Raw genomic sequence first — 17,662 nt, 5'->3', positions numbered from 1 at the left:
GACTTCATTGCCTTAAATCCAGCTCAACAACAGACCACCCACAGAGCATCCACAAAGACTACACCGCTTTAAACTCCAGTCTCTCTATAGTTGGAAGCTGGATCCATGTTCTTCCCTCTCCAGCCCCGAACCTGCACGAGGCCCTCTTCTCCAGGGCTGAGACAGGGGATTATCATGTGGCTTAGGTCATTTGGTGCCCTCCTAGGAGCTCTGCCTGATCCACAAGGATCTAAGAGGTGCACTCTCGCAACCTCTCCCCGACCTGCGGAGGAACCAGCCGGAAGGACAATACAGAAGACCTTTGCTGCGTGCTGCAAAGAAGCTAGTCACTCAAAGCAAGCAAAGCCGAGGAAGGAGAAGTAGTGCTCACTCAACTGCCTTGGCTGATCCCCAAGTTCCCAGCATCAATCCCGCCACGTTTCCATTTGCCCCTTAGTCCTCCACATCCCACAGACAATGGAGTCTTCCTTCTGCTTCCAGCTGAGTTTCTGTCCCTAGAAACCAAAGACACGGGACAGCACTCACCCTCCCCGGGCTGATGTCCAGAGCGTCACAGACAGTGATGGCAAAGTGCTTGGATCTCTCGAAGCCGCCTTTCCCAACGCTGTGAGAGCCATCGAACAGAAACAGGATGTCAACAGCCGCTGAGCACCACATCACTGGAGGCAGGAGCAGAGGGAGGAAATTATACTAGATGCTTCCATGTTATAAAGACAGGTAAGGGCCTGCTGGTGAGCACTTCTTCAGCTGTATGACAGGAGTCCCGTGAAGAAGGTTTTCTGAGTGATCACGGGCCCAGCCTTGAGAGTCATGATCTTAGCTGGGTGCTCTGACATGTGAGGCTGCGTGACCCAAGAGTTCCAATAACTGAAGTGACCACGCCTTTCTTCTACTTCAGCACGGCTTAAGTTATCTTAGTCAGGGTTTTCACTGCTGCAACAAAACACCAGAACCAAAAGCAGCATGGGGATGAAAGGGTCCATTTGACGTATACTGCCATATCACAGTTTATCACGGAAGGCAGTCAGGGCAGGAGGCTGGAGACCGGAGCGGATGCAGAGGCCATGAAGGGGTGCTGTTTACTGGCTTGCTCAGCCTGCTTTCTTATAGAACCCAGGACCACCAGCCCAAGGGTGGCACCACCTCCAATGGACTGGGTGGGCCCTCTCAAATGACTATGAAAATCCCGTGCCATTGCATGGTGATGTAAGCGCGCAACATGACCATGTAGTGACGTGACCTGGCCACGCCCCCAGCCGGTTTTAAAGGTCCGGCGCGATATCCCCCATCTCTCTGTCCTGAGAGAGTTTTGGGGGCCCACCTCTCCTTCTCGTCTCCCTATTGTCAGGGTTGGGGGACAGCCTTATCTGCCTCAACAGACACCGCCACTTAATTGTATTTTCAGAGGCATCCCTCTCACACACACATTCTTAGTGGTGCCAAGCTGCCCTGTACCTTTAATGGGGAGGGATCTCCTAGCTAAGGTAGGGGCGTCCATTTCTTTCGCCCCACACATGTGCCTTATCCCAGACGCGCCAGCGGCTCCCCTCCTCCTCCTCCTAGCTACTAACTCTTCTGACTCGGACAAGTCTTTCCCCTTACCAGCTTCTCAGGTAGACCCAGAAGTCTGGGATACCCAGAACCCTTCTATTGCTAGACACCATCAGCCTGTTATTATCCAGCTACAAGATCCTGCCAGGTATATCACCCGAGCTCAGTACCCTCTCTCACTCGAGAGCCTGAGAGGACTTAAGCCCATTATTTCTGACCTCCTCAGGAAAAAGCTGCTCTGCCCAACTTCTTCACCTTTTAACACCCCCATACTTGCAGTTAAAAAGTCTAACGGAACCTACCGCCTGGTTCAAGACCTCCGGCTCATTAACTCTGCAGTGGTCCCTCTCCATCCGGTAGTGCCTAACCCCTATACTCTCCTATCCACTATCCCCTCAGGAACCTCTCACTTCTCAGTTCTGGATCTCAAAGATGCCTTCTTTTCTATTCCTCTCAGTCCTCAATCTCAAAATATCTTTGCTTTCACCTGGACCGACCCTGACACTCACCGGTCCACACAGCTGACCTGGACTGTTCTGCCACAGGGATTCAGGGACAGTCCACACCTATTTGGTCAGGCTCTGGCCTCTGACCTGCTTTCTCTGTCTCTCCCTGATTCTAAGCTAATACAGTATGTAGATGATATTTTACTCTGTAGCCCATCTTTACAGGTTAGCCAGACTAACACTTCTGCTCTCCTAAATTTCTTATGCAGCCGGGGTTACAGGGTATCTCCTTCTAAAGTTCAGCTGTCAGCTACCCAGGTCACCTACCTAGGTCTATCCATTACTCCAACTCACAAGGCTATTACTGTAGACAGGAAACGTCTAATCCAGTCCCTTACAGTCCCTTCCACTAAACAGGAAATCCTGTCTTTCCTAGGAATAGCGGGCTTTCTACGGTCCTGGGTTCCGTCTTTCTCTCTCCTTGCCCGCCCCTTATATGAGGCAGCTCAGGGCTCGCCACACGAGCCCCTCCTTCATCCTGTTACAAAACCTTTCCAAAGGCTTCAGCAGGCTCTTCTTCAGGCTCCAGCGCTCCATCTCCCAGACTTAACTCGTCCGTTCTCCCTTTATGTAGCAGAGAAAGGAGGATTCGCCCTGGGAGCTCTAGGGCATCAGCTGGGACCCTCCTTTGCACCTGTAGCTTATCTGTCAAAGAAGCTAGACCTTACCAGTCAGGGCTGGGCACCTTGTATCCGTGCCTTAGCAGCTGCAGAGCTCCTTATTCGGGAATCAAAGAAGCTAAGTTTTGGATCATCCATTACTGTTTTCTCTCACCATAACTTGTCCCATCTTTTAACTTATAAAGGCTTACAAACTTTACCTCCTTCCCGGGTTCTTTCTCTCCAGGTGGCATTACTAGAGGATGCCACGCTTACTTTCCGGACTTGTCCACCTCTTAACATTTCAAGCCTCCTCCCTCAACCTAACGCTGACTATTCTCCTTCTCATTCCTGCACTGAAACCTTAGAAGAGCTGTTACCTCACCCTTCACACATACAGGAGGGCACATTGCCTCAGGCTACTTATACCTGGTACACAGATGGCAGCTCCTTCCTATATGAAGGGACCCGTAAGGCGGGCTATGCCATAGTGTCAGACACTCAGGTGATAGAAGCACAGGCATTGCCCACACACACCACTAACCAACAGGCTGAGCTGATAGCTCTCACCCGTGCCTTCCAATTGGCAAAGGGACAATCTCTAAACGTTTATACTGATTCAAAATATGCTTTTCATATCCTCCTGTCCCATGCTGCTATTTGGAGGGAGCGTGGGCTTCTTACAGCAAAAGGAGGATCCATATCTAACTCAGGTCAAATTATGGCCATGTTGGAGGCTTCCCACCTCCCCAGGGCTATAGGAATTGTCCACTGCCGGTCTCATCAGACTGACAGCTCCATCATCTCTAGGGGAAACAACCGGGCTGACCAGGCAGCCAGAGCAGCGGCCCTCCAGGGCCAAGTCTCATCTCACCCACCGCAGGGAATCCATACAGTACAGCCTACACCCTCACAGGAAACTCCAGACACCAGACAAATCCTTTCCTATCTACACCAACTCTTTCATCCTAATAATCTTGCTCTGTCTCAATTCGTAAAAGCTCACCTGCAGCCCACCTCTGAGGACCTACAGTTTTTAAGAACAATTACTGCCTCGTGTGAGATCTGCCAGAAAACAGATCCCAATACCAAGTACAGGAGTCAGCCTTTTCCCACCCACCAGGCTAGAGGTTCCCTTCCAGGGGCTGACTGGCAGCTTGATTTTACTCATATGCCCACTGTCAAAAAAGCTAAATATCTCCTCGTGATGGTGGACTCATTTTCGAACTGGGTGGAGGGGTTCCCTGTGTCTAATAAGCGGGCCCAGACAGTTGCAGATCTCCTTCTCCGAGAGATTATTCCTCGGTTTGGAGTCCCTGCTTCTCTCCAGTCTGATAATGGTCCAGAGTTCACTTCCCAGGTTTCTCAGACAGTAGCTAAGGCCCTTAATATCTCATGGAATTTCCATATTCCATACCGCCCCCAGTCCTCAGGAAAGGTGGAGCGTACCAACCGGTCTTTAAAAACTATTCTTACCAAGATGTCACAGGAACTTCATCTCGACTGGGTAAGATTATTGCCTCTAGCTCTCCTCAGGCTCAGGGCTCTTCCTAAAAAGCCTCTTTCAGTCTCTCCGTTTGAACTAATGTATGGAAGGCCAGTTCTAACACCAGGTCTTTTTCCCAAGCCTCCAACTGTTCCAGACAGTCTGTTAACCCCTCTTTTATGTCATCTAAGGTCTATTCTGTGGAGCTATGCAGACTGTTCACTGCCTCAGCCATGTGACAATCCTTGCCCATCTCCAATACACATTGGGGATCAGGTTCTTCTTTCCCCTCCGGGTCAGCGTCCTACACCCCTTTCCCCTAAGTGGCAGGGACCCTTCAAAGTAATTCTTGTAACCCCTACAGCTGCTAAACTCGAGGGCTTTCCTCACTGGGTCCACCTGTCTCACCTAAAACCTTTTATCTCACCTCCATCCCAGAAGAATCTCTCTTCATATACAGTGAAACAAACAGGGCCTCTCACTCTCAAGCTCCAGAGGACATCAGGATCCCCTGCTTTGCCGCCAATTCCAGAGGAATAAGGTACCACCCCTTCCTTTTCCAACCAGGGCCACACAGAGCCGGAGGCAAAAAGGACCATCAAAAATATCCAGGCGGTAAGGAATAATGTAATACAATAATTTATCATTGTTCAATACTCAGCAACTGATCACCTGTGTTTCCCAAGTGTTAACCTAATAAGGAGAACAGGTGTCTTAAGTAAACTACCAAAGCAGGTGCCTTAAAAGAACTACCTCTAATGAGGCTTGTCTCAGATAGGAATTAAGCAGAGTACTAAGACCAGATCTACCTCAGGTAAATGTCACATGCCTCTATCTGGGCAGGCCAAATCTACCTCAGACAAATGCCAACTCCAAAACAAAATAATAATGATTCTTTCTCTCTAAGCTCTCTCTATGTCAACAGTATCTTATTAAATGAGAGGCCCCCAGCCACGACGCAGGAGGTCCCCAGCACCAGCACGGATGGACAGCCGCGGAACCAGGAGAAGGCAGAACGTCGTTCCAGGACTTCCAACATTACTCCCGGACTTCACAAGATACCCTTCACACCCCCCCCCCCAAGAGCCAACCGACGCCCACTATTCAGCTGGAAGCAGTCTTTGAGAGAAACGTCGCCCCCGCACCCAGTCAACCACAATTTTTCTTTTTTTTTAAAGTAAAAGAGTCGGGAATGAAGGGTTCACAACGCGGCCACATTTACCGGGCGGACACTTCCGCCTAGCCACTTCCGCATCAAAAGAGCGTCCCGTAGCTAGGATACCTCCGCCTAGCAAGTTCCGGGCCAAGGGGTCTCGCGTGATCAGAGTCCCGTGCCATTGCATGGTGATGTAAGCGCGCAACATGACCATGTAGTGACGTGACCTGGCCACGCCCCCAGCCGGTTTTAAAGGTCCGGCGCGATATCCCCCATCTCTCTTCTCCACACACGTGTCTTTCCCACAGGCCTGCACGTTCTATCCTGTTTCTAATAAACTCTATAAGCGGATTCTGTCGTGTTTCGTGACGTTTCCTTGCAAAGGGTAAGAACACAACGCAGACAAAACCTAACAAAATGCCCTCCAGGCTTGCCTCTACCCCATCTTATGGAGGCATCTTCTCAGCTGAGCCCCCTCCTCTACCCAGATGACTATAGCTTGTGTTGAGCTGACATAAAACGAGCCAGCACAAGATGTATCTGACGTGTTCACGTATCTAACCCTCTCAGCTCCCCGACTATTTTATTTCTTTGAGAAATTCCTATTTCTTGAGACTTCCTATACCATACACTTCACCATTTAAGGCACATAGTTAGCATTTTTAGTGCATGTACTGATGGCTCCTACCAGCCATCACCACACTGGATGGAGGAACTTCTTCTACCACCTAGCGGGGCAGTCTGTACTTTTAGCTGTCATCTAGATCTCAACTCTACTCCTAAAGAGTTCTTTTGTGTGTGTGTGTGTGTACGTGTGTGTGATACATGCATATGTGTGTGTACGTGTGCATGCATGCAGGTGTGCACACCTGTGCATGTCTGTGCAGCACAGAGCTGACAACCTGTATGTTCTTCCATTGCATTCTGTTTTGCTTGTTGACAGGTGTCTCTCACTGAATTTGGCGCTCGTGGGTTGACCGGTGAGCCTGTCATCACTGCCCAGTGCTGGGATCACAGTGCCCTGCCACACCCAGCTTCCTATGTGGGTACTGAGGATCCAAATGAGCACTTTACCCACTGAGCCACCCCTCAGCCTGAGATTTGTGTTTTCACTCCCACTGGACAGATGAGGGAAGCAGTAACTTCCCAGTAACAAAGTACCAGGAAGTAGTGGAGCTGGAATGAAATCCTAAGTTCCTCCCCCAACTAGGAGGTGGGAGGGAAGAGGAGCCAGGCAGGGCCTCAGGGGGAAAACACTAGCTTGGCTTCAGCAGGTAGGAGAAATGTGGCAGGAAATATGGGTGGCTTGGTAGATAGCAGTCAGGTGACAGAAAACCCTGGGACAAGAAAACCAGCAACAAAGGGAGCTGCTGCTACCGCTCAGAGGTAAAGTCACTTAGCACCTGGCTTGCTGACTAAGGTTGGTCCTGGGACCCACATGGTAGAAAGAGAACCAGTTCCTCCAAGTGTCCTCTGGGCGCCACATGCACGTCACACCAGTGCATTCATGCACATAAGTGTGCACACACAAAATAAATAAATAAATGAAATGAAAATTTAAAATTCAAGAGGTTGCTTTTGTTGTTCCTGCTTCTAATCATTACTATTTTAACCATGGAGAGTAGCTCAGTAGGAGTTATAAAAAAGTCTCGGGGGAGGCTGGGGGGAAGGGGAGGGGGGCAGGAAGGGAAAGAACAAGGGAATCTGTGGCTATTGTGTAGAACTGAATAGTATTGTAAAACAAAACAATATATATATATATATATATATATATATATATATATATATAGTCTGAATGGGGGAAATGACTGGCCACCCCATTAGAGGAAGCCGGATGACAGTACAAACTCTCAGGAGGAGCATGCCTGGGTCCACCGCGCAGGTCTGAACAGCCATGTCTAGAGGGCTAGGTAAACTGAACTTACATTTGCTGGCCACTGCAATCTTCCCAATGGTCTCCTTGCTCACATGGACTTCCTGAAGAGAGATGGATGGGGACACTGGGAGAGAAAAAAGCAGAAGCAGTCATGACAGGGAAGGATGGGAGATATCATTGTCTCTACATCATGTGACCTAAACGAACAAAGCAGAGGGTAGATGTGGAGAAGTCCAACCGTCCTCTCTCAAAAATCACCAGAGAGCTGTGGCTGTGACTCACAGGGCTGGGGTGTGAATGGGGGAAATGACTGGCCACCCCACTAGAGGAAGCTGGGTGACAGTGAAAACTCTCAGGAGGTCCTCAGGGGTAGCACATGTGAATATATATATATATATATATATATATATATGTTTAACACTCATTCCTACCCCAAGCCCCAAGCATTGTGGATACTTGGATAGCATTTAAAAACCTCTCCACTTCTTCACTTCTTTTTTTTTTTTTTTTTTTTTTGGTTTTTTGAGACAGGGTTTCTCTGTGTAGCTTTGCACCTTTCCTGAAACTCACTTGGTAGCCCAGGCTGGCCTCGAACTCACAGAGATCCGCCTGCCTCTGCCTCCCAAGTGCTGGGATTAAAGGCGTGCGCCACCACTGCCCGGCAAAACCTCTCCCCTTCTATGAAGTAACTTTGCTATTTATATTTGAGTAGCTTGTGGGAGAAAGTTTTTTCATTGTTTGTTCTTAACACCAGATGGCTATGGAACGACTATGATCCTGAGGATTTCTGTCCGTGATCATAACTGTGTCCCCTCTGGGTACAGTTCTTGGCTCAGTATCCAGGCACCTTCTTGCAAGGTTCTCAATCTGTCACTGGGTAAAAAAGATATCGCTGCCATAAAGCTTAAAATTCATGGAAGAGACAAATCCACAGACGAGAACCAGGGCAAATGTTCAAAAGGGGTACCCGAATGCTTATACGTGCAAGCTTACATGGCTACATTTGGATTTTAAATATAATTGAGACAGGATTCAATGGGGAATTTTCCTCACGATGGTGATACTGTAAATCAATACAAAGCTTTCTAGGAAACACCTGGGCCACGTGAACGAGGCATCATGAAAATGCTTCCATCCTTTGACCCTGTGGTGTTGTAACTGAAAATAAATCAGGGGAAAACAGTTGTCCTGAGAGGAAACGTGAGGTAAGGTCCTCTCCTTCAGTGTTCTTTGTGCGAGAGAAGGGCCAAAGAGATTACTATCAGACAGAAACAGTGAAAAATGTTGATATGTTTACAATACAGTTAATATGACCAAGAGCTGAAATGTTTGAGGGTAGCATATTCACTGATAAGTTTTTTGTGCTTTTTCATACTCAGTGGAATTATAACAGATTATGAGCAGTTACAGATAATTTATAAAGACTCCGGGGCTGAGGGTATAGCCAAGTGGTAGAAGACTTGTGTGCCAGCCACAAGGCTGTGGGGTCAATTTCTGGCACCCCAAATTTAAAGAAAACTAAGAAATGAACTCTGGAGGTGGGGATAACACACCAAGAGGTCCTGAATCTGTTTTAGGATGACTTAACCTGAAAACAGTAAGGAGGACACCCAGGGAACCCTTCTGAAACACCAGTTCCCTCTGCAGCTTCAAAGCGTGGGTATCTAACTGTAGAAGTGTGAATGGAGCTGCTGGACCAGTGGCAGCATAGAGGGAAGGGGCCAGGGAGGCAGAGCCTGGAGCAAGTGAACACAAAGGGTAACCGTGACAATGAGGAGCTGCTGGGACAGGCCGAGGGGGAGCCGGTGGGAAAGAGGCGTCCCATGGTACAGCAGCCTGGAGCCACAGGGTTTGCAGCTGCCAGGAAACGGATCACAGACAGACACTCAAACAGCGCAGTGGGCTTGGGAACGACGACGACGACGACGACGACGACGACGACGACATCAGCACGGGTGTCACTGGTCAGCCTGTTCACGCGGCACCAGCCAGGCTGGGTCCCTCTGCCTTCCTGGCTGCTCTCTATACAAAGGCTCCGTGAACACCGCTCTGTCTCCGTCGTCCCTTCCTCTACGTTTCAGCAAACAGTCCCTGCTTCCCATCACCCAGCACTGAGCTCCATAGTCCCAGGCTATGGGGTACCAGGTCTAGGACAGGCTTTCTGCTGCACTGCACTGGAGACCATCAAGGGCTGTCAACTCATGCAGACTGCCGAAGCTTATCCCATAATCCCCTGGAACCTCAGCTCCCTGGAAATACCCGAGCATAGGAACGTGCCCGTCTTCCATGCTCACAGAGCTCTGCCCTCCACCTGAACTCCAGACACTAAAGTTCCCTGAAATAAGTCTGAGTTATTGACAAGGAGCCCAGTAGCCAAAGACTCTTCACAACCACATAACAAACACAGAAGTACTCGGCACTTTTAAAGACTTTGCAGGAACCCCAAACCCACCTCCCCAAGACAGGAATTGGTGAGATCCATGACCAGTGCCCACCTGTTAAGCACATTACTGTGCCCCTCTGCATCATGAGGTGAAGAGTCAGAGCAAGTACCAGGATTTGGGTGAGCCTATCTTCAGTCTGAGCGGCACTCTGGGTACCTTTTGCAAACCACTTTGGTTTTTTTATTTTTTTTGGTTTTTCGAGACAGGGTTTCTCTGTGCAGTTTTGCGCCTTTCCTGGAACTCACTTGGTAGACCAGGCTGGCCTCGAACTCACAGAGATCCACCTGCCTCTGCCTCCCGAGTGCTGGGACTAAAAGCATGCGCCACCACCGCCCAGCTTGCAAACCTCTTTGTGATGCTACAGAATAGGAATAGGGTGATTTACTATAGCTGCTTCTAACCAAGTCAGCAGCCTCTTCTAAAGACCTCCTGCTAAGGTCCCAGAACTTTACTCTCCTGGTGGGTAGGTGGTGCTAATACACACACAATCCTGAGAGCCACGGATGAAATCACTCGCTCACTCACTCATGGAGTCCAGGCTTGGACAGAGAGCTCTTCCCCAGTCCTGTCTCCTGAGAGGACCCACAGTGGTGGACCCAGCTCAGGAGTCAGGAGGCCTGGGTGTCAGTCAGTTCCAGCCATACCACCTATATCTGGGTCCCCTTGGTCAGTGACATGGCCTCTTCCATGGATGCTGGACAGATCAAGCATGTGAACAGGTGGGACAGGGTCTCAGGAGGGAAGCACCATCACAAGACAGCAGAACTCAGGCTGGGGAAGCCGACCAGAAACCTTATTTAGGCCTTGCTCCTCAAGAAGGCTCAGTATACACTAGCCCCTAGGCCATGAAGACAAGAGAGAGAGTATGCCTCCCTGGCTTGGAGATGGGGCGGAGTGGGTCGGGCAGCCTGTGTCTTTAGCCTTGTTCGTGGGAGACAGGAAGGAGGTGACTGAAGTCGACTCCGTAGACAGCAACTGTCTGCTCTCTGAAATGCAGGCTCGGGAGGATCACAGTCTTAGAGGCTTCAGTCCCACACCTCGGCTTTGCAGAAGAGCACCCAGGCTGGCCTTGCATAACTGAACCGTCAGTGCACTTGTTCCGGGATGATTGTCTGCAGACACACGGGGTTCTCCCCATTACCTCAGTTCATCCCTCAGAGAGGCTGGAACTCAGGGGCAACTCGGGAGGCTAAGGAAGGGGACTCTGGCCTGTCAGTCTACTTCCGGAGCTATCCAGCGATGAGGATGCCATCAGCTACAGAGTCCTTCCCCGTGGAAGCCATGCGCTGTCAAAGTCACAGAAGCAAACTCTGTGTCGGATGCTACAGGGCACAGGCTCTGGGTGAACTGACACAATCTGGGAGCCCAGAGGAGCTGTGCTGGGTAAGAAAGGGATAGAGGTTTACCCGGGTGATGGTGACCGACAGGATGGGGTGGAGACGTGATCTGGGCAGAGTGGCCACCAGGAGTCAGAACCTCTGTGAAAAGGAGAAAGTAAGGATGCAGAAGGAGGAGACTTGTCACAGAGGACTCACAAAGCAGAAAGTCACTTAGCAGCTCTTGGTGGGGCCAGATGTGATCGGATTTGTACGCTGAAAAGGCTGCTGTCGGAGGATGGCATGGAGGGGCCAGGTGGGCCCGAGCAGATCATCAGGAGGCAACTGTAGAAGTCCAAGCTGAAGACTATGGGGTCTAGGCTAGGGAGGCTGCCACATGGTGGAGACGCAGATTTGAGAGACTATAAAAGCTAAAATCAGGGCGGGGAGGCGGCTCTGAGGGCGAGGCGCTTGCTGTTCAGGCAGGAGCACCTGAGTTCGGATCCCAGCCCCCACATGCGAGCTGGAGCAGTGTGTGTGTCTGTAACTCCGGCCCTGGTGGTGGACACAGGACAACCCCAGGGGCTCACTGGGCAACCCGCCCAGCTGAAAGGGCAAGCTGTGGGTTCAGCGGAAGACCTGGCCTCAATAGCTGAAGTGGAGAGTGACAGGACGACACCAGACATCAGACTCTGGCTTGGGCATTTGCTCACACAGGCAAGCATACCCCTTCTCCTCTCCGTACACACAAGAATCTTTTCCAAAAATGAAGTTAAAGTCCATGGGATTAGAAACAAACCAAACCCTCAAAATTTACAGCCCACCACAAAACACCTTACCCGTAGAGAAGAGGAGTATGCAGACAGCTGGCGGAGACAGAAATGGAGGCATGTTGTCAGACCTAAAGGGCCAGGAACAGAAAGCAGATATCAGCCCTGAGTTCTGTGACCGGCTCCAGGATGTCTCAATGGATGTACCCAGGAATAGGGCACTGGAGGCCTCAGCATGATCACCACAGCCTGGAGAAGGCAAGTGTCCCCAAACCATGAAGGCTTTCCCCAAACACTCTAATCTTAAACAGCCGTCTGACGTGTTTCCAGATATCATTCCTGCCTCAAATCCAGTCAAGGTCTCCACAGCTTTTGGGAGAGATTTTCTGTCTACAGAGTCCCCATTCTCTGCCCGGCAGGGTCCCAACAGGCCGTGTGATCCCTTTTAAAGCGAATCCTTCCTCCACTTCTCCAAAAGCAAGCAAGGCAGTGGCTGGAATCGAACACCCTCATTTTCTGAATTCTCTAGCAAGTCAGGAAACCTCTCTCCAGCTACTGAGATTGTGTGCAGAGAAAAGCTGCATGTCCTTGTTTCTCTTCTGTTGCTGTGACAAAACACCACGACCAAGAGAAACCTGGGGAAGAAAGGGTTCATTTGGCTCTCATCTTGAAGGGAAGCCAGCAGGAATCTAGAGGCAGGAACTGACACAGAGACCAAGTTGCTTCCTGGCTTGCTCAGCTTCCTTTTTATATAATACAAGAAGGACCACCTGCCTAGGGATGGCACCGTCCACAGTGGGCTAGAGCCTCCTACGTCAACCATTCATCAAGAAAGTGCCCCCATGTACTTGCCCACAGGCCAATCTGATGGAGACATGTTCTCAGTTGAGGATCCCTCTTCCCAGATGACTCTAGCTGTCAAGCAAACAAACAAACAAACAAACAAACCCCCGCACACTCAGTGTTACCAGAACAGAGGCATCAGGAGAGTCCCAGGTACCGTCAAGGGAGAAAGGCAGCTGGGGAGACAGCTGGCCATGAGAGGTGCTCACATGATTCCAGATCCTGGGTCTGCCAGCAAGACAGGTGCGGGACTTTCTCTCAGCATGTATTTCCCCTTATGCCCTACACTGGATGTGGGACAGGTCCCACTGCCAGTGGGGCAATGAGGCAGGTGGAGGAGGTAGTGGGATAGAGGCAGTGTGGGACTCAGGAGAAACTTCCCAACGCTGTCCTATTCCTTAGCTTCAATGTGGTTTTCTGGGTTTGCAGCATCTGACCCCAAGCATGCACAGAAGCCAGGATGTAAATGATGTTTCCGGAAACACATTTCCAGCTTGCTGGGAGGTTATGGGAGGTTGCTGCTCACTGGGGCACCAGGAAACACGGGGCCCTCGTTCCACAGCATAGGACTAACGTAAGCAACTTCACCGTGCCCTATGAATGTGCCTCTGCTTGCCCAGCTGGGCGTTCTCGGTATCCTACCTTTCTGCTCATTAAGACAAAATTTATGTTGGCACTCTGCAAATGGGAACTGCATGGAAAACAGTTCCCCACAAATGGTGGTCACATGGCATCTCTTGCCTGTCCCCTCTTACCACACAGCCCACACAAAAACTGTCCTGTGATCTGATTGTCTTGATTGCCAGGTGCCACTGAGGATGGTGTCTTGGTCTCTGGAGAAGCCCTGACACTGTAAGGCCTGGTACATAGAAGGGAAGTCACATGCTCGCGTCAGTACCTTCAGGCCATCTACAGGGGGCTGGAGGGAACCTTTCAGGGTATCTCAGTGTTCATAGGCTCACTGAACTTTCTTAGACTAAGATAAAAGGAAGGATTGCTGTTGCCAAACTGGTGAGCTTTCCTCCGGCATTCTGCAAAGTCCCATCAGCACCCAGACTCTTCCCACCCAATCGTCACAAATATCCGGCTTATTCTCATCTCATTACGTATCAAAATATTCTTACAGTAGTAGCTAACAGTCAAACCACTGTTCCATGTCAAGAAAAAAGTTAATGGGATCTATCTGTATTGCCCTGGCTGCCCTTGAATGTGTGCCTTGGCCTCCTGAGTAGCTGTGACTGCAGGTGTACACCATGTACAGCTTAGAGATGTTTTTAGTAAGGATGAACTCTGCAGTAAAAATCAACAACTACTATTACCCAGGAAACCATCACAGGCTGCCATCAGGCTCCCCATATCTGGGTCTTCTCTCCTAAGCCTCCTAGGCAGCCAGTGAGGGTCTATCATCCCCATTACAGATGCTGCATTACAGGGCTGGCCAGGGAATTGGAGTCCATTCTAGCGTCCCAGTGAACTGCTCAACCCACCGCCTTCGGGATTCTGGGGAAGACTCTAGGAGAACGCTGAGCAAGGAAGAGCTGCTGGGCAGCAGGCCAACAGGGTACTGGGGCAGATATCTGGGGTCCAGAAAAAAGCTATGAGCTACATAGGGGTGGAACAGAGGAAGAGAATCCTAATTACACCCTTGACACCCTGAATCGATTCCTTTGGCAGCTTGTACCAGCTGGTACCTGCCTTCAATTCAATAGTACTGGAGCACATGGTGAGATTTCCAGGGCCTTGTGCATTCCTGTTGACAATCTGCAAGCCAGAGGCAGGAGCTGACCCTGTGTGCGGATCCACCTTGCCCAGCCCTTTCCATTACAGAACGCCTTGCTCACTGCCTCCTCCTGTTCCATTATCTATGCTCACCACACGTGTTATTCCTGGCTTCCAGGCAGCTCCCAGATGGACTCAGAGGCTGCACCCCATCGTCCCATCTGATTGCTACACCTTTGCAGCACCTGCACCAGGTGAGTGAGGCCTGTTGCTAAATCATTCCATCGTACACACACTAAGAATTGCATTTCTCAGACACCGCAAGGAACAAAAGCCAAAGCAAGGCTGCTTTTTAAAGACCATTACCAAGGGCAGCTTTGCAGGGCAGTGCCCATCTTTCCTCATCATCAGATATGAAGAGTGCAGGAAAAGGAAAACCGCTTCCACCTCGTTAGAAAATAAAACTTCCTCCACAAATATCAGAGTGTTCCCTGTAAGCCTTCCCCAATCTTCAGGAAGGAAACCTGAGTTCTTTCTAACAGCCAGTGCCCGAACAGGGAGACTGAAATCAGAGGACGGCTCCAGGGTGCCCAGGAAGTCCTTGCTGTTTTTCACTCTAACAATCATCTTCCTTGTCTTTCACATAAAATATCTTTCTCAGGCCCAGAGACCCAAGACAAGAGGACAGCTTTTTTTCCTAGTATGATATGCTAGAGAGAGTTCCTCCTGCCCTCCCCTCCCCCTCTCTCCCTCCCTGCTATCCCCTCTGTCTGTCTGTTTTAGACAGGGTATTGCTATGTTCTTAAGCTGGGCAGGAACTGCTAAACTCAAACAATCCTCCTGCTTCAGCCTCCTGGGTAGCTGGGACCACAAACATGCATCACCATTCCCAGGTAGGGAAAACATTCTAAGGCTTCCTAGGAAAGGCCGTGCCCTCCTTAAAGAGGGCCAACAAACCTTCAGTCTCACAGGCAGCAATGGGCAGGACAGGATGAACAATGGGTGTCACCAGGGAGTCCCTGGAAGACTGGACATATCACAGAGGCTCCCATTCTCTCCACATCTGCTAAGGCTGTTCTACATCACTCAGGACTCATGCTCTGTAGGGCTGTAAACCCAGGGGAACGTGGAGGTGGGGAACAACGCACAGGCTATTATGTCTGGAGACTGGATTCCAGTCCAGCTCTGCTTCCAGCCGGTAGGGCTTGGCAAGCGCCAACCCCATCTCAGTGCTTACATCTGTAGAATGGTTAAGATCTTGCTGTTATAACAGTGAGACAACATGAGAAAAACCTTGTTGAGAGGAAGTTCATTTTCTACCTGATGTTAAGAGAGCCTGACACTCACCTCACCAATTTCACTCAACAATATTTAGTCCTCCAGGGTTCACGTGAGCACATCCATCTCCACAGAAACAGCCTGGAGAAGGTAGGACCTAAGGTCACAGAACTAGCAAACTGCATACCTGGGGTCCAGCCCAGGTCCTCTCGGCCATGTCAGGACAGGTGCCAATATCTAGGTGGGGTCCAACAAGCATTAATAGGCCCACAAGAGACCTGAGCATGAGCCGTTCTGGTAAATTCGTTCACTTCCACCTCTCAGCTCTCTTCTCTCTATAACAGAGGTGACACTATCCACTTCTTCTCCCGAGAAGGTTGGCAGGATGCCACAGAACCCGGTTCAAAGGCCCCCTCGGGCGAAGGCTACCCTCCCTAATTACAGATTAGAGAAGCCCCGGTAAAGAGCAGCAATTACTAACACAGGCGAGCAGACCGACAGCAGCAACTGTAACTTTTGGGGTGTGTGTACAGCTGGAGGAGGAAAAGGCAAACTGAGGCAGAGACTTCAGTGTATTCAGACAGCAAAGTGCAGACATGGCGACCCCTCCTGCATGGTGGCCACGTGTGGATGACACAATGTGTGGATGACACAATGGGCATTCTAGAACAGTCTTACTGGGGGAAATGTTTTTAACTGGCAGTTCTATCACAGTCCTGATGCAGACCACTGGCTTTCAGGCACGCCCTCTTCATCAATAGCTGTGATTTCCTACAACACAGCCTCAAGATCCAGCCTGTCCTGCTCACCATAGGAGGGTCACGGGGTCAGCACACCTTCACCTGGCTCTCAGCCTGTCCCTCCTGCAGCTTCCTGCCTGCTGTGTGTAATTCTACTCCAGAGATGAGTGACTCCATCTACTCTGCTACCAGGAAGTTGTCAGGGCAAGACTTGGTTCTGTGAGCCAGTCGGATAGACTCCTTGGTCTGCCTGGACTCTGGAGGAAGCAGGCTTTGGCATGCTGCTGTTGCACTATCTGGGATGGGTCGACTTTTGTCCCTGTCTCCCCAGGAAAAGCTCATACAGCACCTCCAGATTACAGTGTTTTTGTTTTTTTAATTTCCATGGTGCACAGTGCACAAGTTTGCAGGCCACTGCTCCGAAGCCCTCCATTCTATCGTCGTCACTCCCACTAACACGAAGACAGGAAACGTCCTTTGTCCAAAGGGAATCTCTAAGCACCTGCCCTGGCCCAGGACTTCCAGGTGTCAGACGATGAAAATGTTTGTAACTGTGGGGGACACACGCGGTAAGGGTGCAGTTAACAAAGGCATTTTCTTTTTAACTGGGCACCCAGCCCCAGCATCATCACTGCCCGCCAACGATGGCCTGCTCATGAAGTTCCTTAAAAAGCCAGGAGTGGAGACCTCCGTGTGTATTAGAGACAGAAGAAGCCCATCTGAAAGGCTGTCCACTGTACGATTCAACCACATGACGTCTGGGAAAGGATAAATGACGAAGATAGCTAAAAACATCAGTAATTGCCACGGGTCTGGGGGAGGGAGGGATGATTAGGCAAAGCATGGACAGTTTAGGCAATAGTGAACATTTGTCCAAATATATAGAATGTGCTACAGCGAGGTGGTGGCAGGAAGTATATGCAAAGTCTTTGTACCTCTGCTCGGTTTGCCGTAAACTTAAAACTATACGTCACGTTTTTCCATCCGTCCAACCATAGAAACATGGACTGATGGTTGGCTTGTTTCACAGCCTGCTGAAGGCAGGGGTGGGGTGGAGCGGCTTGGCCTTAAGCTCCGGCTGGTAGACCCAAACCAGAGTTGATGAGAAATACTTCCTTGATGGATTTTCAGGCACTCTGGGATGATGAGGAATCCCTCTGTGTCCCTGGGATTTGCCTGAGAATCAAGTCTGGGAAATTCTGCGATCCCAGAAGGTGGCTTTCAGCTAATGTCTACAGAGGAAGAGCAGGGCCTGAGGAGCTGGGTGACAAGTGGCAAGAGCTGAGTCTGGCTGCCCCACCTCCTGGCTGTTGCCAACTGCAGACTCCCCTTTGACCTGTCCTATTTTTCTCTCAATAAGGACATTTCTGAGCAAAAC

The 17,662-nt window shown here is 50.2% G+C and overlaps 1 protein-coding gene across 3 annotated transcripts in view; it reads right to left on the bottom strand.

Annotated features, from left to right (window-relative positions):
• The window catches only part of Vwa2 (von Willebrand factor A domain containing 2), a 44,946-nt gene that overhangs the window by 26,400 nt on the left and 884 nt on the right, over positions 1-17,662 (bottom strand). The window contains exons 1-4 of one of the 3 annotated variants that reach the window (XM_076563372.1): positions 15,614-15,648; positions 11,774-11,835; positions 7,224-7,298; positions 526-659 (exon numbers count right to left, since the gene is read on the bottom strand). In XM_076563372.1, the coding sequence (XP_076419487.1) occupies positions 526-659; positions 7,224-7,298; positions 11,774-11,825 (261 nt within the window). In that variant the 5' untranslated portion in view covers positions 11,826-11,835; positions 15,614-15,648. Of the gene's footprint in view, positions 1-525; positions 660-7,223; positions 7,299-11,773; positions 11,836-15,613; positions 15,649-17,662 lie in introns of those variants that run through there. The other 2 variants (XM_006978476.4, XM_076563373.1) reach the window with 2 other exon arrangements.

This window comes from Peromyscus maniculatus, chromosome 1 (genome assembly GCF_049852395.1).
Source record: "Peromyscus maniculatus bairdii isolate BWxNUB_F1_BW_parent chromosome 1, HU_Pman_BW_mat_3.1, whole genome shotgun sequence".
In the NCBI taxonomy this organism is placed as follows: Eukaryota; Metazoa; Chordata; class Mammalia; order Rodentia; family Cricetidae; genus Peromyscus; species Peromyscus maniculatus.
This window is presented reverse-complemented; position numbering and strand designations above follow the sequence as displayed.